A 23,775-nucleotide genomic window follows, 5' to 3' on the forward strand; every position below is an offset into this window, starting at 1 on the left:
AATTAGGCCCCCTCCCTCCTCATCGCTGAAGCTCTGTGCTCTATGGCCGTTTCACCTGTGTACGTATGTATTTAGTAAGAGGACTAACTATGATTTTAGAAAACAAGGGGGGGGGGGAATTGTTACCATCAGCCAATTGCAGAATGGAAAGTATTACCCCATGTGTCAAGAACAGTAACAACCAACCATCCATATAGAGAAATTCAGTTTATTTTACAGCCAAAAAGAGTCCACGCAGAACGCTGGTATGTACACATTCAAATAAGCCTTTTCATCATTATACAAAATTATATACAATGGGAGAATGTTCTCAGCTATTGGAGCTTCTGCCTCAGCATACTTGCAGCATCATCGATGTCACCATATTATCAAAGGCTCTGCAAGAGAGATAAGGGTGAAGAGAACAGCAGGATAAGAACAGAAGATGTGCCATGCTGGCTCAGACCAAGGTCCATTGAGCCCAGCATCCCATCTCTGGCATCTACTCACCTGGACTGGATAGGGTCCCCAGGGTTATAGAAGGGGTTACACATCACATCTGTGTAGGAATTATGCAGCTTCCGGAACATCTAAAATGGCAGAATAAATAGAAAACATCTCCTTTTTAATACACGGATAACTACTTGGCCAGAGCACTCTTTAGTTTCTAATGAGCTGGAAGGCCCATATCCAGCAGTTGGTACTTACACTTCGGATTTCGTTGTCTCGAAGTGCTGTGTTTGAAGAATCTACCACCATAACAAATTTCACCTTGGAGTTTGTTACATAGCCGTATCTGTGCAGGCTGTGAAGGAACATGCTTTGAATATACAAAGACCACAGTTCTCATTCACTGATGTCTGAATTCCCCACCAAGGAAACAATCTTCACTTAAATACTATGACACAGAAAAGGGAGAATCAGAGACCTGTCTTTCATATAAAGGAGAGTTGCTTACCTGAAGCAGGTGTTCTCCTGGGACAGCAGGATGTTAGTCCTCACACATGGATGACATCAGATGGAGCCCAGCACAGAAAACTTATGTCAAAGTTTCTAGAATTTTGACTGTGTATACTGAGCATGCCCAGCATTCCCTATTCCACGCTCCACATGGGGTCACTCTTCAGTCTCGTAACATAGAATTACGATAAGAATTAAAATAAAAAAAACCAGGAGAAACCCAACTCCACAGGGTGGTGGGAGGGTTTTGTGAGGAGAACACCAGTTACAGGTAAGCAACTCACACAAGGGTGAATCCCTAGCTACAGGCTGCTCCCCAACACAAAAGGGAACCAAAAGCACCAACCAGGTGCCAACGGATACAACAAACATAGTGTTGTTGGTAACAGAGAGGGAGACAGCCTGAACCCAAACAATGGGTCCTAGGCAGGGAGACTTGGGTTCTATGCTTCAAAGAGATTCTGAAGGACAGACAGGCCAAACCTACTGTCATGCTGGCCATCCCTATCCAGGCAATAGTGAGATGCCAATGTGTGGAGAGAACTCCATGTTGCAGCCTTGTAGATCTCCTCCATGGGAACAGCTTGCAAGTGGGCCACCGAAGTTGCAATGGCTCTGACAGAATAAGCCTTGACCTGACCTCCAAAGCTGCAGTCCTGCCTGGGCATAACAGGAGATGTAATCTGCTAGCCAATTGGATAGTGTCTGTTTGGCAATGGCAATGCCCAACCTATTCCTGTCAAAAGAAATAAAAAGTTGGGTGGACTGTCTATCGGCTTCTGTCCGCTCCAGATAGATGAGTAAGGCTCTCTTGCAATCCAAACTGTGCAGTGTTCCTTCACCTTGGAGCAAATGGGAGCTGGGAAAGAATGCTGGCAGGACGATTGACTGGTTAAGATGGAAATCCATCACCACCTTACGCAGGAACTTGGGGTGTGTACGCAAGACCACCCTATCATAATAAAATTTGGTATAAAGTGAATAAGTCACTAAGGCCTGGAGCTTGCTGACCCTGCGCGCTGAAGTAGCTGTCACCAAAAATATGACCTTCCAGGTCACAGGAGCGCAGCGGCTCAAAAGGAGTTTATCAGTTGAGCTAACACCATGTTTAGGTCCCAAAACACAGTGTGAGGCCCAGCATGAAGCGTACAACAATTGCACAGAAATGAACTCTAATGGAGTTGGTCTTCAAGCCAGCCTCTGACAGGTGTAGAAAGTAGTCAAGCAGTTTTTGCATGGGGCAGAACGGATCTAGGGCCTTTTGCTCTCACCACACAGAAAATCTCCTCCATTTCAGCCCATAGGACTTTCCAGTGGAAGGCTTTCTGGAAGCCACCAGGACGCAATGCACATCCTCAGAAAGATCGAGCGGCTGCAGAATTAACCTCTCAACATCCAGGCTGTGAGCGACAGGCTTGAAGGTTGGGATGCCACAGCCTGCCCTGATCTTGTGTGATGCAATTTGGGGAAGTCCCCAGACTGATCGGTTTCCAGATGGACAACTCCCATAGAAGTGAAAACCAGATCTGCTCAGCCAGTGAGGGGCTAGGAGGATCTTAGTCCCTCGGTCCTCACGAAGCTTCAAGAGTCTTTGTGACTAGAGGAACTGGAGGATACGCAAACAGAAGATCCCTGCTCCAATGTCAGGCAAAGGCATCTGAGGCTGATTTGCTGTCCGACCTGTTCAGGGAGCAGAACTGAGTCACCTTCCTGTTGCAGGGGGACGCAAATAAGTCCATGTCTGGGTTTCCTCAAAGGCGGAAGATCCGGTTTGCTACCCCCTGGTCCAGAGACCACTCATGGAGTCTGAAGGCATGACTCAGTCTGTCCACTATCACATTCTCCGTTCTGGCCAGATACATGGCCTTGAGTACCATCCCATGGGGCAGGCCCCAGGACCAGATCTGGACTGATTCCTGACACAGGAGGTAAGGTTCTGTGCCCTGCTTGTTGACATACCACATTGCAACTTGGTTGTCTGTTTGTACCAGGACAATTTTGTTGGTTGTCTGTCTGTACCAGGACAATTTTGTTGGACATCAAATCTCTAAAATCCCATAGCATGTACCTGAACATCAGGAGCTCCAGGAAGTTGATCTGACACCGTGATTCCTGGGCGGACCCATAGGCTATGGGTGCGGAGCTCCTCTACATGAGCTCCCCACCCCAAGGTGGATGCATCCGTGGTTAGGACAATTTGGGTAGGGGGATTTTGGAAAGATATTCCCTGTTCCAAATTTGAGAGAACCCACCACCAGGTCAAAGAGTCCCACAGAGAGAGTGACTTGGATACAAACCGGGAGACTCTGCGTGGCCTGGTGCCACTGCGACCTCAGGGTCCATTAGGCTCTGCACATGTGTAAGTGTGCCAAGTGGCCCAACAGCCTCAACATGTGCCGAGCTGAAACCTGCTGGCTCTGTTGAATCATCACCGCTTTGGATGCCAAGGTGACCATCCTGGATCGCGGCTGGAAGGCTTTTGCCTGAGCTGTGTCTAGCAGGGCTCCTATGAAGTCCAATCGAGGTGACTGGCTGAGATGAGACTTTGGGTAGTTGATGAAGAACCCTAGTGGCGCCAACACCCAGATGGTCAAGCGCAAAGACTGATCAGCCCTGTCTGAGAGGTGCTCTTGACCAGCCAATTGTCCAAGTAAGAGAAAATATGCACTCCCAGTCTGCAGAGGTGCGCCCCCACCATGGTCAGACATGTTATAAAGACATGTGGGGTTGATGCTAGCCCGAATGGCAACACTCTGTATTGGAAGTGCTGTTTTCCTACCACATATCTGAGATACTTCCTGTGACCTGGTAAGATCTTGCTGTGAATGTTTGTATCCTTTAAATCAAGGAAGCATAGCTAGTCTCCTTTTTGCAGGAAGGGAATTGGGGTGCCTAGGGAAACCATCGTGTACTTTTCCTTTTTAAGAAACTTATTCAAGGCGCTCAGGTCTAGGATGGAATGGAGTCCCCCTGTTCTCTTTGGAATCAGGAAGTACCGGGAGTAGAATCCCTGCCCTCTTTGCCTTGGTGGGACAGATTTGACAGCTCTAGCTGTTAAGAGGTAGAGAATTCCCGTAACAGTACCGCCTGATGTGCTATTGGCCCCCAAAATTGGCACGGACAATTTGGCGGGACACCCAATAGGTTTAATTGGTACCCTTAACAGATGATGGACAGAACCCAATGGTCCGAGGTTATACTGGGCCAGCGATCCTCAAAGAACCATTGCCTGCCACTGACAGGGGATCTAGTGTCTTGGGTACAGGTAGCTGGATCATGCTCCCTATGATCCAGTCAAAATCCCATCCCAGGATTTGGCTGGGTAGCCAGCTGGGGCTTGGGAGTTCTCTGTTGCCTAGGACGGCCACGGGAGCTCAGCCTGTGCGAACGGGAGCAAGGGGCTGGAGGACAGTACCTCCCTCTGGCAGTAGAAAGACTTCCTCTGACCCTGCCTCGCAGACTTCCTGATTGAGAAGTGTGGGCCTGAAGTGCTGGCAGAGAACTGCTGGAGGGTCTCATGGTGATCCTGCAAATGGGCCACCGCATCCCTCACCTTATCTCCAAAGAGATTCTTTCCTGTGTATGGCAAGTCAGCAAGCCTTTCCTGTACCTCCGGTTGGAGATCTGAGGCCTGCAGCCATGCCATTCTTTATGCCATCTTGAAAACATCATAGGTTGAACGAACCTCATGTTTTCCACACTCCAGACCCTGATGCACCAGCAATAAGAGAGGGTCTTGCTTCTATTGAAGCAGTCACTCAACTACCTTTGCACCTGCTTCCAGTGGTTGTATTGAGAATTGGCTCATGTAGAGCTGGTAAGAGCCAATGCGAGCAATGAGCATGGTCCCTTGGAACACTTTTCTCCAAAAGCATCCATCGAGCTATGATCCTTGCCCAGGGTCGCTGAGGCATGTGTCCAAGAGTGTTTGGCCTTCTTGACAGCGGATTTGACTGCTACCTATTGATGTGATAGATGACACTTCTCAAATCCGGTAGCCTGTTGGACAAGGTAAACCCCATCCCCCTTCTTGATGACAGGAGGTACTGGGGTGTTCCTAGATCCTCAGCAGTGCCTCCTTAAAGATCTTGTGCAGTGGGACCACCACAATCTCTTTAGGAGCCTCCACAAACTGGAGGATTTCCAGCATCTTGTGCCTAGCATCCTCCTCGGTCATTAACTAAAAAGGGATGGCCTCAGCCATCGTCCGGACAAAATCTGCGAAGGTCAAGTCCTCCAGAGGGGACCTCCTTCATTTATCTGGAGAAGGTGGTTCTGAAGGGAGACCTTCCGAGTCCTCGGAGGACTCTACAGTGTCATCCCCACAGGGGTCATAAGGGGCCTCATCCTCACTGTAATCCACAGGGGATGGGGCCCTGGGTACTCGGCCTTCTTCCAGAGGCAAGGGCATCGGTGGCACTGGTACCAGCCCTAGCAAAGCTGGATGGGGGGCTGCAGGCCTCTGTGGTCCCCACCAGCCTCGATGGAGCTTCCTCCTCAGAGGAACCAGCAAACGAGCACCGTTGCACTGGAAGCATTGGTGCCCCGCCAAGCATCAATGACCTACTGGGAACTACCGTCAAGTGGGTCGGTAACACACCGATAAGCACGTTGAGCCGTTCCAGCAGCGACTCCAGCAGGGCCGCCGGTTCAATACCCTACAGCGCCTTCTCCACTGCCAGCTGGACCTTGCGTTCCAGTTCCTCCTTGGAAGTTGCTGGTACCAAAACCAACTGGGAGGTAGGAGGGGTGGCCAAATCTTCCTTGGATCCCCGAGGTGGATTGGCGACTGGCACCACGACCAGTGAAGACCATCGTGGACCCCCAGCATTGATGAAGGATGGGCACACCTCACTGCAGTGTTGCTTCAGGGGCATCACGGCATGAGCCGGTGCCTTCCCGAGCCCAGCACCATGCATCGAAGGTGACCGGTGCCAATGCTACCTCAGTTTCCCTCAGTGCTTGGCCTGGTCTTTCCCCAGTGCTGAGGTCGATAACTATGAACCCAATGTCCTTACCTGGAAGAAACAGACAGGGGAAGGTCCCTGCATCCCTGTCCACCGACAGTATCAATGGAATCGACGGCCCCACCAATGTCGATGGCTCGGCGTCCATCAGTGCAGATTTCGCCAATGCCTCAGACTTCCTTGATCTGAAGAGTTTTTCTATCTTATCGAGTTGAGCGTAACGTCCCATAGGGGTCATCTGGACACACGTGCGGCAACCCCGGATGTTGTGCGATGCCCCCAGGCAGAGGTCACACATCGTGGGGGTCTGTGATGGACATGGTCCTCGGACATTGGAGGCATCGACAAAAACAGACAAGGGCCATGACAAATGAAAAGAGAAAAAAAAAACCAAGGGATAGTGATGGCAGGCAGTTGACGCCAGCAGGCACTGAGGCACCGCTGTCGCAGAGGGAGCAGAAGCAAAAATAAACTTGCCAAACCGCCTTAAACCCTGACTGGGGAGACTAAGGAAACCAAGAGGGACCCGTATTTGATAAAATTGAGAGAAAACCCAAAATGACGCGGTGAAAGAGTTTGCAGAGACAATTTCTAAAGAAAAGCCATGAGCTCACTGTACCGTAAGGCGAAGGCTCCATGGAAAAAGAGAAAATGAAGAGGGACCCTGCGTAGACGCATGGAATAGGGCATGCTGGGCATGCTCAGTATGCATAGTCAAAGTTCCAGAAACTTCTGACATAGGTTTTCTGTGCCAGGCTCCATCCGATGATGTCACCCATGTGTGACTACCATCCTGCTTGTCCTAGGAGAAAGCCTGAAACCAAGACTGTTCCTGCTCTGAGGACAGTAAGAACCTAGAGCACATTTTGGAAGAGTACAAACAATCTCTGAAGCAATGGCTATATGATCTGAAATGTGCTGAAATTCTCCCTAACAAGGCTCATAAAAGCTTTACATGTTTGTTATATGTATCCTATATTAAAACTCTGTACTGTGCTTTGGATAAAAAATGCTACAAAATGCACAGATAACAACAGGCTTTATTCTCCCTGTGTATCTCTCTTTTTAAGGCAAGCAGTGGATATCTGTAGTTAAGAGCACTGAGATGCGAAACCCCATGCATGAAGCCCCAAATAATTGCACAGTATGAATCAGTCACCTAACACCTTGAAACAATGTGCTCGAGTAAGTGCTTATATACATCAGCCAATGCTGGTAAAAAGCATTAAAAACAAGAAACTGCAGGATACAGCCAGAACTTACAGACACCACAGGATTTTATAGTGAAATACAGGTGGAAGAATGCTTGTATCCATGTTCTGGACCAAATGGTTTTACAGGTTTGTCTCTTACTTCCATAAGAGGGGAATACGGGGCAGTGAGGGGAGGGTCCCTTTGTTTAAGGCTTAGCAGCTGATGCAGCTTTTTTCTTCATACTGGTGTGCTATCCAGGAAGATAGGCAGCTCCCCAGGACTGCCTGCATTTAATGCATGGTGGCACATCATATTAGGAGCAAAATAATCTGGTGGCTGATGATTCATAAAACCAAACACACCCCCACCCTCCAACTCTATGTTCTTGGACAAGTCACTTTCTCTCTCGCTGGCCTCCATCCATCCAATGTGTGTTTATCGATAAATGCTGCTTTCTGCCCATTCTAGCGATGGCTAAACTTTTTAATACATAGGAAGATAACAGTTCTGCATGAAATATCCTATGCAAACCTAAATTCTTCCCTTTAGGATCAGCTGGCCTTAACACTACACTAAATGTAGTTTTAGCTATTTACAAGTCTATTGGTACAGAACAAATTATGTCGGCATCAGAAATTGTGAAAACCCGGCCGAGGACATGGAAAAGTTTTTCAGGTTCTGATCACAAATATGATTTAAAAAATACTGTAATCACACCATGATGGTATAGGCAAGCAGCTGCCCACTGAGCCCACCTTTTTAAACACAAAGCTTCAACTTTCCTTAATCTCCACACGGACCAGGAAGATAAGTGGGCAACTTCCAACAGCCTGCATCGTTACAAAGGTGCACACACATTTTCATCTGAGGCAGACCTTGTAGCTAATATCAAAGGGAACTACCTTAGAAAACGGCCTACAAGGTGCTTGCCTCTAAGGCAGCTGCGTACACCTGTACCTGCTACTTCTAGGGCAGAACACAAGTGCTGTTTACACCCATGGGAATGCCTCTTTTAAAATGGCTGAAAATCTCTGCACATTCATCTGCTGTACGGGGGACAACTGTCAAGCAAATCTGCCCTCAGCACAGCCATTCCAACGACAACTTACACATTCCAGGGCACAACGAGAGGAAGAGGATTTCTTACATAACTCAGTTTATTAAAGAACACTGGAATAATTATTAGAATTCTAATTCTTTTTTTCCTGATGCAGCACTGTACAAGAGAGGGATGTACTAAGTGATTCTGCCATGGTAGAAGAATATCTGCTATGTTTCTCTGCTTTGAAAGACTGTGAAGGAATATCTATGGACCCTGAAGATACACTGTGAAAATCTGGCAACAGAACAGCTTACAAGAGGCTGCATTAATCAGCAGTATAGGTTACTGCCTCACAGTATTAAAGAAAGGATACCAATAATGTTAGCCTGCCGGACATGAACTTCATTAAAAGCAACCACAGGGTGGAATCAAGCGGGTCACACAGCTTGCTCTGATTCTCCATAGGCATTTGCTCTTTTGCTGGATGCTCTCTGCTGGTTACGTTTATTTCTTATTTATGAGCAAAAGGAAGGGTAAGCTGAAGAATTATCCTCCTGAAGATCTGATCCCTCTGGCTATGACAGGCCCAATGGAATGATTTGAAATTTTGATGTCAGGAGGACTGGGGGAGGGGCACCGTTACTTAGTCCAAACATTATCTCCCCACTGCTGCCTGCTTCCAGGGGCCTCCTGAAATCAGCACTAGCATCTATTTCACTGCCCAAAGTTTCTGTGTTGGGGGACACTGGGTTTAAATTGAAACAGAATCAAGTGCAGCGGGGAGTTCCCATTATGCATCTGGGCTGGACTTGGGATTGATCTGAGCAAAGATCTTCTGGGGAGACTGAAGACAACTTCTCCAGAAGAGGAGAAGATTACACATTCAGGGGATTCCAAAGACGGGAGTTAATTCAGCTGTCACTGAGAGAGGAAGTGGAAGTTCAGTGTGTTGGAAACTCCTCAGCCTTACCTTGAAATTATTTGGGCAGTTATAGGAAAATTGGTTCTTACCTGCTAATTTTTGTTCTTGGAATACCACAGATCAGTACAGACTCCTGGGTTTTGCCTCCCTGCCAACAGATGGAGAAAGAGAAGAAAAGCCTTACTGACACTGCTGCTTAACCAAGAGTGCCACCTGCAGTCCCTCAGTATGACCTATACCCAAGCCAAGATGAGAATAACTATAACAATAACTGAGCCCCTCAACACACCTCAATGAGCAGAAGGGAGGCGAAGCCTCTATGGAAAACTTGTTCCAACAACATTAAACAGATCATGTAACCAAACTGCCATGACGAGCAGACTTTACTAAACAGGCAGGGTTCTGGACTGATCTGTGGTATTCCAGGAACAAAGATCAGCAGATAAGAATCACATTTGCCTTTCTTGTTCATACCACAGATCAGTCCAGACTCCTGGGATGTGGCCAAGCTCTCCTGTACTGGGCGGGAATGTGATAGCCCCGCCCGCAATACACCTTCTCCAAACCCCTCAGAGTCCAGATCCCAGTCATCCAATTAGTAATGTTTGGAGAAAGTGTGTAACGACTTCCAAGTAGCCACTCGATATATTATTATGAAGATACCAGCTAACACGCCGCCCATGAGGTTGCCTGTGCCCAAGTCGAGTGAGTCCTTAGATCCCTTCAACACTGGACAGCCTTTACAAATATACAAACTAATCATATCCTTCAGCCATCTCGCAATAGAAGCCTTGGATGCCCTACACCACTTTCTTGGCCCATTCCAAAGCACAAAAATATGATCCAATCTCCAGAAAGTATTAGTCACCTAGAGATTACCTTAACAACCCCGCCACATGTCCAGCACAAAATTCCTTTGCGTACGGCACAGACGAATCCAAAATCAGAAAGGCAGGAAGATCCACTGTTTGACTAAAGATGAAAGACTGAAATAACCTTCAGCAGAAATGAGGGCACCATTCACAAGGACACCCCATTCTTCATAAACTGAAGAAAGGGATCTCTACAAGACAATACTTGAAGTTCTGAAATTCTTCCGGCCGAACAAATCACCAGCAAAAAAAAAAACAAAACACTTTCAGGGTTAAATCCTTTAGAATCATCCTCGGTAATGACTTGAATGGAGCCTCACACACCTTCATCACCAAATTAAGATTCCATGAGGGACACACCTTCAATATTGGGGGCTGCAAGTGTTTTGCCCCTCGAAGAAAATGAATCACAGCCAGATGAGAGGATAGGGACACTCCCTGCACCTTTCTCCAAAGACACCACCTGTACCCGAAGGAAATTACAGGCTAGACCCCTATAAAAGGTTAAGATATGGGAAAGTGAAGCCCAAGTAGGCTACATGCCCTGTTCAACACACCAAGCCTCAAAAAGCCTTCACACCCTAACATAAGCCAAGGACCTGGAAAGCCATCTGGCCTGCAATAAGGTGGCCATGACATCTTTGGAGTAACCCTTCTATCTAACATGGTTCCTCTCAAAAACGAAGCTGAGAGACAGAAGCAACATGCCTGATCTGCAAATATGGGACCCTAGCACAACTGTTTCAGAAGGTGACTGAACCTTAATGGACTAGTCACCACCAAGTTTACTAGGTCCGTGAACGTCGGCCAACATGGCCATTCCGGAGCCATGAGCATCACTTCACTCGGGTAACTCTCTATGCACCATAGAACCTTGCCCAGCAATGGCCATGGGGGAAAGACAAAGAAGCACTGGTAGCCACGGTAGCATCAGAGCATCAATTCCTTTTGCTCCATTTTCTCACCTGCTACTATAAAAGCATGCCACTTTGGCATTTCAGCTCCACACCATCAAGTGCATGCAAAGCTTTTCCCACCTGGCCCAAATGAGAAGCATTGCTTCCGCTGACAGCTCCCATTCTCCAGGGTCGAACTTTTGCCTGCTGAGAAAATTCCGCCTGCACGTTGTCCACCCTGACTATGTGAGACACTGCCAGAACTACCAGGTGCTGCTCCAGTGAACCAACAACTGGGCCTTCTGAGAAACCATCTGAATCTGGTATCTCCCTTTTGGTTGATATAAGCCACCGTTGTTGCATTGTCCAATAGAGCTCTCACACTGCCAGACCTGGTAATTGTGGCAGAAAGGAAAACAAGGCTAAGCATACTGATCGTCTTTAACCATCTGATAGAACATGATGCCTCCTCCTTTAACCATTGACCCTATGCGGTCTGACCCTGACACACCACTCCCCAAACAGAGAGGCTAGCATCGGTGGTCTCTCTCACCCAATCCAGGATTTCCAACTCCATCCCCTGTTCCAGATTGACCTAAGCACCTACCTCCCCCCAAAGGGGAAGAGGAATTTGCAACTCTTCTGATAACTGAATCTAAAAGGAGGGAAGCGCTCTTTGAAGGGGCCACATATGTACAAATGCCCAGGGAACTAAATCTAGCATCGATGCCATAGACCCCCAGACCTGCAAAGAATTCCAAACTCTGGGCACCTTGAGTCGCAACAGGCAGCGAACCTGACTCTGCAGCTTCACCATCCTGTCCTCCGTGAGAAACACCTTGCTAATCTGGGTGTTGAATTGAGCCCCAGGTACTCCAAGGATTGGGATGGCATAAGATGGTTCTTTGCTAGGTTCACCACCCAGCCCAGAGTCCTCAACCTCTCTAGGACCTGCTGTACAAGCAGTCTGCCGACTCTGCCAGAATGAGCTAATCATCCAGATATGGATATACCAGCCCTCCTTCCTTCCGAAAGGCTACTGCCACCACCACCATCACTTTGGTGAACGTACATGGCACTGTTGCCAAACTGAAAGGAAGGGCACAAAAGTGAAAATGGTCTCCTAGAATCCTAAACCGCAGGAACTTCTGGTGCTCCTGCCTGATTGGAATATGTAGGCACACCTCTGAGAGGGCTAGTAATACCAGGAACTCTCCCTTGTAAACTGCCACTATGACTGAACGCAATGGCTCAAATGGAGGACCACAAAGCACCCGCAATACTAAGTTCAAACTCTACACCGGACACAACCTACACATCGGCAGACACAGATGCTTAACCTCCTTGAGGAACTCACATCTGGATGCAAGGCAAACAATCTTTCTCAAAGCTTGCCTCTGAGACAACTCAATGCTGCCACTTAAACCCATAGTGAATTGTAAGGCTGTGGTGCAGAAAAGCCAACATCTATGGAATAACCAACTGCAAAGGGTCAATGCCTTTCTCCAAGCATCAGTTGTCGAAAACTCCACACCCGAACATACACCATAGATGTGGCCAGCCTCCTAGCCTGAAGCAATGTGGAAATCTTTCAATTGCAAATGTCTCCTCTCAAAAGCCAAGTCGCGAGACAGAAGTAATCCGTCCAAAGTGAGAAAATATGAGCTTGTCTTAATAGTCCCTGTGGATGTACCAGCCTTAGGGGCCCCGTCCACCGCAAGCTGAACCAGATTTGCAAACCACAGACGACGCAGCCACACCGGCGTGACCAGCACCACTCAACCCAGATGCTTTTTGATGCGTCGTAACACCCGGCCTATTAGAGGCCATGGAGGGAAAACATACAGAAGAACCAGAGCATCTATGCCCTCGGCTCAGACCTCCCACATGCGACTGAAGGAAATTGACACCTTGGCATTGCTTCTGGATGCCATCAGATCCAGACCTGGACTGCTCCAATGGGACCAGATAAGATCGAAGGCTTCTATCGACAGCTTCCATTTTCCCAGGTCCAACTGTTGTCGACTGAGATAGTTTGCCTGCATATTGTCACTCCTGACACGAGAAGTGGCTATTCCTTTCAAATGTAGCTCCACCCAGACAACGGCCATTGCGCGACTCTTTGTTTTCCCCCGCCGATTGATATATGCCACTGTAGTGGCATTGTCTGAAAACACTCTGATTATCTGACCATGGATCAGTGGGAGGAACTCCACCAATGCTCTGCACACCATCCTCATCTCCAATCGACCATGCCGCTTCCACTGGTAACCACAGACCTTGCGCTGACCACCTCCGGCAAACTGCTCCCCAATCCTTGAGGCTGGCATCCATAGTCACCACCACCCAGTTTGGAACCTCCAGATCCACCTCTTTTTCCAAAATGAGCCAACACTGCCACCACGGGAGACTAGGCCTGGAAGCCCCCGTAGCAGCAACCATTGACGAAACTCCTCTGACAACGGATTCCACGGCAAGAGCAGCATCACCTTTAGCAGACGCATGTAAGCAAATGCACCAAATTCAAGGTAGATGCCATCGCCCCCAGCACCTGTAGATAATTCCAAGCCCTGGGGACAGACATCTTCAGTAATCATCACACCTGAGCTTGTAACTTCTGAATCCTGTCGGATTCAATATCAACACTGGTACTGAATCTTGCCACCAGATACTCCAGCGTTTGGGTGGGGCATAAGTGGCTCTTTGCCCCTGACCACCCAGCCCAAGGTCTACAACAGATCCAGCACCCTCACCATCGACGTAAACATTCTTCTTCAGATTTTCCTTGAATCAACCAGTTGTCCAGGTAAGGATAAACTAAGAACCCTGCCCTATGGAGAGCTGCTGCTACCACTACCAACACATTCGTGAACGTGCGCGGTGCTGTTGCTAGACCAAATAGAGGACTCGAAATTGGAACTTCTGTCCCAGGACCATGAAACGCAGGAATAGTTGATGCTCCGCTCTGATGGGAATGTGGAGATATGCCTCCGTCAAGTCTAGACAATACAAATTCTCCTTGATGAACCGCCACTATAACAGTCTTCAATGTTTCCATACAGAAATGGGGAACCCGCAGCGATACATTCACCTTCTGCAAATCGAGAATAGGACAAAAAGACCCCTCTTTCTTTTGCACAACGAAATAAACCAACTACTGTTCACGGCCTTGCTCCACTGCCGGCACAGGGACTATTGCACCCAGGCCCTGAAGATGCTCCAAAGTAGCTCAAATCACTTGCTGCCTTCCTCTCAACCCACAGCGAGAGATCACGCACACCTCCCTGATTGATTGAGAAAATTCTAACACGTAGTCGTCTATTACCTCTAGGACCCACTTATCCAAGGTAATTCTGGTCCACTCCTCATAGAAAAGCGATACAGTCCCCCACCATTATATGGAGAGAGTGGACCCCGCAGACCTCGTTGAAAGGTCTTAACGAGGTAAAGACTTCTCTTGAGTTTTCTGGACCAGCACAAACAGGCCCTTTGCATGAGGCTACTACAGATCACAGATTCAAAGCAGAGACCTTGAACATCCATTTCAGATGAATCTCCAGCTTATGATCTTGCACGTCCTATAATGCCACCAACATGGCCACTGGGATTTTCATCTTCTGCCTCCCGCTGCGCAACTTACTTTTTTTTGCAGCCCTCCGGCCATCAGCAGGAACGGATCGTGGCTCCCCTGCCTCCCGGCGAAGATAGACGCCTGCACGGGGGAAAGCGGCCCCTGTGCGTGCAATTGGCCGCTCAAGACGTGACGTCACATGCCGTGACGCCAAACGTCGTGACGTCACGTCTTGAGCGGCCAATTGCCCGCACAGAGGCCACTTTCCCCCGTGCAGGCGTCTATCTTCGCCGGGAGGCAGGGGAGCCACGATCCGTTCCTGCTGATGGCCGGAGGGCTGCAAAAAAAAGTAAGTCGCGCAGCGGGAGGCAGGAGAGGTCCGATGTCCTTCGCCGCTTCACACTGTCAATGTCTCTTCTTCCCTCCTCCCGCAGCAGGGCGCGAAAAGCAGCCTTGCTCCGGGAGGAGGGAAGAAGGGGCTGGCAGTACGAAGCGGCGAAGCGACTTACTTTTTGCAGCCCCTTCCGGACATCGGAGGGGGCTGCAACGTTTTTTTCGCTTTTTTTTTTTTTGCTTCGGGAGGAGGGGAGAGGACTGGGGCTGCCCCGGAGACCGGCACCCATGATCGCGGCCGGGGCAGGTGAGCGGGGGCTGGGGAAAGCTTGCCGCCTACCCTTACCCCTGCCTCTACCGCAGGGGTTTAAGGGTAGGCGGTAAGTTAGCAGGTTAAACGCGCGACAAAACGGCAGGGAAAAATAGCGATAGTTGGGGCGCGGGTTACGGGATGCTAGGGAATAGCTAATTCGCTCGTTTGCATGCAATATACATGCCGCGTGCGGAAGGGGTTGCCCGGGGATTTTAGGACGCGGTAGGAGTAGGTTAAAGGGGATTCGGGATCGCAGGAAGGGCTAACGCGGCCGGAAAATGAGTAGAATGCGGGTTAGGAGCGGGGTAAACGCGGCCGCACTTTACTGGATAGACCTGTAGGTTCTTCAAGAAATGTGTCCATCTAGGCGTGAGTACTAATATCAGAAAGGTTTAAGTTATGTTACAGGCATTTTGGAATAACCATGATTTGAGATGTCATTTGAATTTGTTTTTGGAGACAGTCGTAGGATCTCAGGTAGAGAATGCCATAGTATTGGGCTTGCTATAGAGAATATATGGTCTCTTATTTTTGATAGATGCATATTCTGTAATGAAGGCACAGCTAGTAGTTCTTTGTTTTGAGATCTTAATGATCTCTGTGGCTTATATGGTTGTAACGCTATCTCAGCCAGACAAGTGTTAGAGTGGAGGGTAGAACGTATCCAATTCACCCCAAATATTAGCTCTTCACTGCGTATCTCCTCACCCCTGCTAAATTAATCAACATATGTGTCCATGAGAACTTTAGCCAACATATGTGCCTGTCTTTAAATTGTATGTTAGATTAACACGTTAAGTGAAAATATGTCAATGGATTCAGGATCGCACAGGTAGCCAATGAAGAGTTATCAAAGACTGCGAGATGTGATCGAATTTCCTGAATCCTGTCTAGCAGCGCCAAGTTGTAATAACTGTAGTTGTTTTTAGAAGACAGTTAGGTACTCCGAGTAGAAGTGAGTTGCAGTAATCTAGGTTTGAAAAAAATGAGGGTTTGCAGGACTGTGTGGAAATCTGCATGTGTTAGCAATGGCTTCAGTCTATGAAGTACGAGCAGTTTAGCAGAGCTTGATTTGATTAATGTATTTACATGCTTTTCCATTGTTAGATTCTCATCAATCTGAACTCCTATGTCCTGCACTTGGTCTGAAGGGGTAATATTGAAGTTACCCAGGTCCGTGTCTGAGGAGTCGTAGGTGAATTTCTTCTTAGCAGAATGATTTCAGTTTTTTTTTAATTTAAAGTTAGTTTAAGCTTGGATAGTTCATGCATAGTCCTCTGAGATTAGATTTCAGTTTTTTTTTTAATTTAAAGTTAGTTTAAGCTTGGATAGTTCATGGATAGTCCTCTGAGATTAGCGCAAAGAGGGACTCTTAGAACACCTACATTCAAAACCTCCTTTAGTAAAAGAGCCTTTTCCACCGCAGGCCCCAAACAGTGGAACCTGCTCCCACAGGACCTTAGGCTGGAACAATGCCCAATTACATTCAAGAAGAGACTTAAGACGCTACTATTCAGACAAGCCTTCCCAGAACACTTGTCCTTGCCTCATCCTCCACGGACCTTCTCTTCCTAAGCTCAGATGCCTAAGTACTTTTTCTTCCGCTGACTAAGCTATTTAATATTAATATTTAATATTAGTTTCATTAAATCTATGGTAACCCTCCGCTACCCTCCCCCCCCACCTTCCAACCCCTCATTCCTACCCCCTCCCTCGGAATACCGTGTTACCCCAAAAAGCCAACTTTTATCAGTTCTTACCAGTTTTGACACGTTACTCCCCATGCTTAAGCTGTATCCAAGTTTTTCTCTCCCCCTGTTCTATGTAAGTCAACTTTGTCACTGTTTTATGGTTGCAATGTAAACCGGAGTGATAATTAACTCTGTTATTTGAACTTCGGTATAGAAAAGTTATAAAAAAATAAATAAATGTTATATAGCTTCATGAGTGATGCCAGAGTCAGTATTGAATTTTCAACTGAGCTGGTGCAAGGTATGTAGAACTGAATGTTATCGGCATATAGGTAGAAGGTAATTCCTAGAGCAGATAGTAGATTACACAGGAGGAGCATATAGATGTTGAATAGAGTTGCAGATAGTGCTGAACCCTGGGGGAATCTGCCTCAATCGCGAATGTGTCAGACAAATGGTTGCCCAGTTTGACTTGGAATGTCCTTTTTCACAGAAAGGAGGTGAACCACTTGAGTACATTGCCATCAATTCCAATTTTCTTCAGCTAATAGCACAGAGGGTGTGGTTAACAGTGTCAAAGGCTGTCGTTAGGTCAATTAGTACCAGGATATAAGATTTGTCATTGTTAAATCCCCGTAATATGGGGTCCATTAAGGATACGAGTAGAGTCTTGGTTAAGTGAATTTTTCTACACCCAAATTGGTTAGGGTGCAGAATGTGATGGTCAAGTTGAGATAATACGGCTCTATCAAGAATTTTAGATAGAAAGGGCAGGTTAGATATGGGTCGCTAATTATCCCAATTGTCAGGACTGTTGGATTTGTTTTTTAGAATAGGTTTTATCACTGCTTGTTTCACCCTGTCAGAGACTATGCCTTCCAGGAGAGATTAACTGATCAAGGATGTGACTGAGTGCTAGTGTTATGCATTTGTTTTAAGGAGTTAGCTGGCATGGGGTCAAGTGGGTGATTTGCAGGTATTATTTTGGAAACGATCTGCGAGATTTGTAGTTTAGAGACCCTGCTGAAAATCGTCCATTTAGCTGTTTCATGTTTCTCTTCTAGTTCTCTGCTTGGTAGGCAAGCAGAAAATTGAGATTTTAGTTTGGTTATTTTTTCCAACAAATACTTAGGTGGAATTCTAGGTTATGTACCAGTGCCTCAAACTCTTTGGTTCTCTGCCTCCATCTGCTGGTAGGGATGCAAAACTTACTTGTGACTGCTGGTCACCGACATAATGTGGTCACACAAGCAGTACTTGAAGCTAGATACTTTCTTCTGGGCCAGAATAGCACTGAAAAGTGCTATTTTGGGGTCGCTTATGCAATTAATAATCAAATAATCAAATTTCAGGAGAGACTGTTCACCATCCATGCAGACTTGTAGAAGCTGATTCGAGAAGGAAGAACTGCACAAGGCCACTACAGCTAAAAGCTCTAAAAGCTTTGAGAGACAGATCTGCCTGTTGCTACCTGATGACATCACCCATGAAGCATGGCTAATTCGTACTGCTTGACAGAAAATTCTGAGTTTGAAAGAGGGCCCGCAGTTGTAATCTTGTAGGCTATCTTTCAGGAAGAGAGAGAGAGCAGACACCAGACTGTAGCGGAAGCTTACAGCCCCAAAAGGTACTGGAAACTTCCTACCCCAGAGAAAAAAATGCAAATTCAAGACCAGGCCTTACTAAGTGGAACATTCAAAAAGGTACTGAATATAATTTTACATCTGGAGTAGGCCAAGACAAGGTGATGGAAAAGCCATGCAACATGAATCTTTTATTTTTGAACCTGACAAAAATTGGATCCTAAGATCTTTTTGTCATAAAAATGTTTTTCTGAGAAAAGATTTTTTTTTCACAGGCCAAAAGAAAACAATTCCTAAATGTGCAACATAATGTTGAGCAGCTAGGTGCTGAATCTATTGTTAAATACCCATGGAAATGTCTAATTAATCATAATGGAATGATATAATGTTTTGAAAAAGAAAAAAAAATTCTGATATGAGCCGTGTAAGACCCACACCTCCCTCCCCCCACCTCTTCTACTTAATATATGCAGCGCTTGTTTTATGATGATTGGAGGTTTCTCAGCATTTCTTTAAAGAGGTTTTCTAGGGTTAGTTCTCTTATTAATGAAATGCTTATTCTCTTTTTCTTTAGAAATTGATTTTCCCTTTTAATATTGTTTATAATGTTTGTCTTTTTGTTATTGCCTTCAAGATGTCATACATTTAAAAATGTAATAACTAATATGCAAGCAGAAGGAATGTGGGGAGGGAGGCTACTGTCAAGGAGAGCCACTGCTGGTCCTGCTTCCTCTGGTGCTGCCACAAGCCTAAAAGGAAAACAGGAATAATCATCAAGATGGTGGAAGCAGAGCCTGATTCATGCCCTGTGGACCACCCCTTCAGCTCTTGTGCAATTCCCTTTTTTAAAAAGCTAATTTTGGAACTATTTTACTGCAATGCCCTCTTTTATACAAGCTGCTGACCGGTACTTCTTTTTAAACAAAGCAGAGTTAAAGTCCCAAGGAAACAGGGAGCAGACGTACCCAGGCAAGGCCTTTTCCAGGAAGGATACACTTTATAATCTTCCGTGGGATAAAGGAGCCCTAGGTAGAGCTCTCTCTGATCCACCAGCGCTTTTCCCATGGCTGAGATTTTTTCATCCACAACATCAAGGGAGGTGTGAACGGTGTAATGGAATTTCAGCTCGTTCTCTGTAGGAACGCTTCGAATATACAGAGGATAATTCTACAAAGAAGCAGAGGATATTAGGAAACAATGCAAACAAAATCAGAAGAGATTTGATGTTTTTCTGCAGTGACAGGAGAAGATGCTTTGGAGAATCTCCGTCCCTAGCAGGAGACAGGTATGTACAGTCTGACAATACCCTAGCCTTTTAACATCTGTTCCAAATTGCCTGCTCTTACGGGCCAATACAGTAAAAGGCGCGGGAGAGCGGGCGAATGACCGCTCTCCCGGCATGAGCACAGGCCATTCTCCTGTGCACGCGATTCACAAAATTAATTTACTTAAATTAGGGCCCGCGGCAAAAAGAGGCACTAAGGACACTAGTGCGTCCCTAGCGCCTCTTTTTGGACAGGAGCGGTGGCTGTCAGCAGGTTTGACAGCCGACGCTCAATTTTGCCGGTGTCGGTTCTCAAGCCCGCTGACAGCCACAGGCTCGGAAACCGGACACCGGCAAAATTGAGCATCCGGTTTTCAACCTGCGAGCCGATTTCAAATTTTTTTTTTTTAATTTTTAACTTTTTTTTTTTTTTTAACTTTGGGGGCCTCAGACTTAATATCGCCATGATATTAAGTCAGAGGGTGCACAGAAAAGCAGTTTTTATTGCTTTTCTGTGCACTTCCCTGGCGCCGGCAGAAATTACACCTACCTTTGTGTAGGCACTAATTTCTTAAAGTAAAATGTGCGGCTTGGCTGCACATTTTGCTTACTGTATTGCACGGGAATGACTAATAGGGCCATCAACATGCATTTGCATGTTGCGGGCGCTATTAGGTTCGGGGAGGTTGGACGCGTGTTTTTGACATGCTACCTTTACCCCTTATTCAGGAATTAATGAGAAAGACAGAAGTAACATTCACTTCAATCTAAGATGTAATTTTCAACAGGACTATACGAATGCAGAAGTTTTTTCTGGGAACCCCTTATTTTGAGAAAGGTTACCGTTACCCATGTCAAAAGTTTTAAGAGACCAAGCTAATTTTTAAATATTGTAGTTATTTAACATTAGAAAATGTCTCTCTACAAAAAGGATAGGGAAATATAAAATGTAAAACTCTTCAATGCTGGAACATAAAAGCACACAAACAAAATAAAAGCAAAAAAGTGTCCAGGGAAACTCTCTCCTTCCTCCATGTTTAACCAAATGGAAGCTTAATATTTTATGCTGTTTTCCCAATGTAAGCAATCTCTCCCCCACCCTCCTCTTCTCCCTTCAGCCCCTCCCCATGCCACTGAACTTGCTCCTTGCCCCTCAGTCCCCCTCATTCTCTCCCCCATCCATGTTCTCCTGCCTCTTCCTCCTCTCTTTAACCTCCCTCCTCCCCATTCCGCTGCTTCCACTCACTTGCTCTCTCTTTTCCCAGCTCTCATCACCTCTTCCTCTCTCTGTCCTGCTCCCCAGCTCTGTTAGTCCTCCCCATCATCCATCCACATTCACTACCTTTCTTTGATTCTGCTGCTGAGGCACTATGCAGATCAGGGTGGCAGCTAAAATGAAATAAATGCAGGGTCCCAACTCCCGTGGCCTGGGGGGCAGCCGCAGCAGCAAGAGAAGGATGATCCCGGCAGCGAGGGCAATAGCAAAATGGACCCACAGGTTTTGCTGCTTGTTTTTAATCTTGCTTATGGTGTGCAAGTCACGTTCCCCTCCGTTGCCTCAGGTACAAATTTAGGGGGTCATTTATCAAAATGCGCTAAGGCTTTTTTGCATGCGAAAAACCCCGTTAACGCATGCGATAGCACCATATCGTATGGTGTGATGCAAATACGGAAAATAGGAGGAGTTAGGGGCGGGAAGTGGGCTGGGTTGACTTAACGCCGATTTTAACAACACCTTTTTGAATTGTGTTAGGCTGTATCACCTTGCGTGATGTCTCCCACAAGGCCTATTTAGATGAATTGACGCTCCCAGAGCATCCAACTAGCCCTTCAGGGACGAGAGAGAGAGACTGGCCATAATATCATCTCCCTAGATAGGTATTTGTATCCCTATGGTAGGCCCACCTAGTAACTCGAGGTGAGGGTTAGGTATCAGTGTAGGGGGTTAGGGGCCCCTTTGACATTCAGTGTTAGATGTACGAACAGAACAGTGGTCTCTTGTGAATATTTGATGACCCTCGGAGTGAGGAAACTCACCCAAAGATGAGATTTGGGCAATGTTCCCTCAACCTAGCTTGATGGACTCTCTACCTGGGTAACATCAAGCTAGGTGGCGAGAACATTGTACAAATCTCATCTTGGAGTGAGTTTCCTCACTCCGAGGGTCATCAAATGTTCACAAGAGACCACTGTTCTGTTCGTACATCTAACACTGAATGTCAAAGGGGCCCCTAACCCCCTACACTGATACCTAACCCTCACCTCGAGTTTCTAGGTCTCGCTCTCTCGCTCTCAGTGGTTATATGTGGGAAATACAACAGGTCTGGCTCCTATCGCAAAGTCTGATAATGTTATCGCAATTTGCACTAACTTAGCTCTTCGCATAGGTAATTAGCACAAATTGCGATAAAATGAATATTTGCATAAACCACGCCCCTTTTGCTATCACATGCGATACTTACCGCATTTTGATAAATCCAGGCCTTAGATTGTAAGCCGTGTCGGGATAGGGAAATACCTACAGTACCTGAATGTAATCTGCTTTGATGTACACTGTGAAGTGCCAGAAAGCGGAATATAAAAAAAATCTAAATTAAAAAAAACCCTATACCAATCCTTGCAGTTCTAGCTCCAAACCAAACCATTATTACACTTGACTCAGGTCTGACCCTCTGATGTCTGAGGGCCTGAGCAAATTCAAAGCATTTTAGAACCACAAAATAATATACAGCTACTAAGATAGTATTTTGACTAGAAATTTGTTTATTGTACTGAATATCCAAGTTTTAGAGTGGAAATTATATCAGACTTTATCCCAGTCTGAGAAAACAAACTGTCATGGGAAACAGAATGGGGAGTTCAAATTCATCACGCAGTTCTGCACAGCAGATCCTATAGTTAAGAAGCTCTGATCCCTTTTTTATACACCTTTTTTATAAAGTTTTACTTCAAGAATTGACATGTTAGACTCTATAAGCAAATCATTGTCACTTTCCTCTGTCCTTATCTGCAGCTGGACAGAAATGAGAGGGGTTTCATAAGATGTGAAAGATGACTTCCTATGAATAAAGTTACCCATTTTAAAAATGAGTCCTTCTAGCAACCTGTGGAAAGCTGATCTGTGAATTCCTGCTCAGATCTATTCAGTTTACTACCAATCTTATCATACTTCGTTACAGTACGCTGAAAATGGACCAAGCAGCCTGAGAGCTGATGCCATCTCACAGCAGGATAGTGACAGTCTAATAATGATTTCATAATTAATTGTGTCAGAAAAACTACCTCTGGGGCTCTGGATTCCACTTTCACTAAGCAGTACTTACGCATATGAAAAATTGATTTTAACTAATTCGCTAAGCAGAGAACTGGAAGTCAGCGGTGAAACTAGATAGTGACTCCAAAGGTTTTATTTTATAAAAGGAGCCTTAGTATCAGAGAAAGGTTATTGTCCAGGTGGGAAAACTTGGAAGCTCCCTCGTATTTACACAACCCGGAATTTCCTTGCTACCCCCAGCAGCTTCCTCCTAATGGGAACTGGCCCACGGCTCCCAGGGTCTTTATTCACAGCCACCCAGGTTTCATTCCACCTTCCAGCAACCATCCCGGGGCCCGGAGCCAACTAACAAGGACCCCAAGCCGGGACCCCCAAACGCCCCTCTCCTCCGGGGCGGTGAACGCTGCTTCGGCAGCCTCCTGGCCGCAGGCCTTGCAGGTGGCGGCGGACAGCGCTTGCTAACTCGGCAGACTCCACCTCAGCAAAGCGCAAACAGCACGAGCCTCCCGCCCGCGCTCTCACGAGGTCCCCTGCACATTCTGTACCGGCAGTCGGGCAGAAAACACTCGGCACGTCACCGAGGCCCGGCCGAGCCCCCCCCCCCGTCATACAAGCAGTAATAAAAGTGCAGCTAAGGCAAAGAGCTCCCTTCAATTTTGCACCTCCGTCCACCCCTCTTCAGAGTAAATAAACCCTCCCAATCCCCCCCGGGAAGAAGCGCAACACTGTAAACAGAAAGCACCAGGAACTCACCTCCTTAGCGATGACAGCAACGCACACGGCCATCTTAGACACCCCCATCCCAGTCCTCGCCCCGCCCGCCCCGAGGCACGTGACGAGCCGCGGAGCAGCCGATTGGTTGCGGGCTGCGGACCTCGGGCGGCTCCCTCGCCTGGGATGAGGGGGGGACACGG

At 46.8% G+C, this 23,775-nt stretch overlaps 1 protein-coding gene across 1 annotated transcript; it reads right to left on the reverse strand.

The window, feature by feature from the left end:
- Positions 1 to 194: 194 nt before the first annotated feature.
- On the reverse strand, positions 195 to 23,760 carry TRAPPC2L (trafficking protein particle complex 2 like). The gene is made up of 5 exons (XM_029608621.1): positions 23,615 to 23,760; positions 19,318 to 19,490; positions 688 to 775; positions 490 to 569; positions 195 to 377 (listed from the first exon to the last, which is right to left on the reverse strand). The coding sequence occupies exons 1-5, from the start codon at positions 23,660 to 23,662 to the stop codon at positions 332 to 334; spliced, it is 435 nt and encodes a 144-aa protein (XP_029464481.1). The 5' UTR covers positions 23,663 to 23,760; the 3' UTR covers positions 195 to 331.
- Between the last annotated feature and the right edge of the window lie 15 nt (positions 23,761 to 23,775).

Source organism: Rhinatrema bivittatum, chromosome 7 (genome assembly GCF_901001135.1).
Source record: "Rhinatrema bivittatum chromosome 7, aRhiBiv1.1, whole genome shotgun sequence".
Taxonomy (NCBI): Eukaryota; Metazoa; Chordata; class Amphibia; order Gymnophiona; family Rhinatrematidae; genus Rhinatrema; species Rhinatrema bivittatum.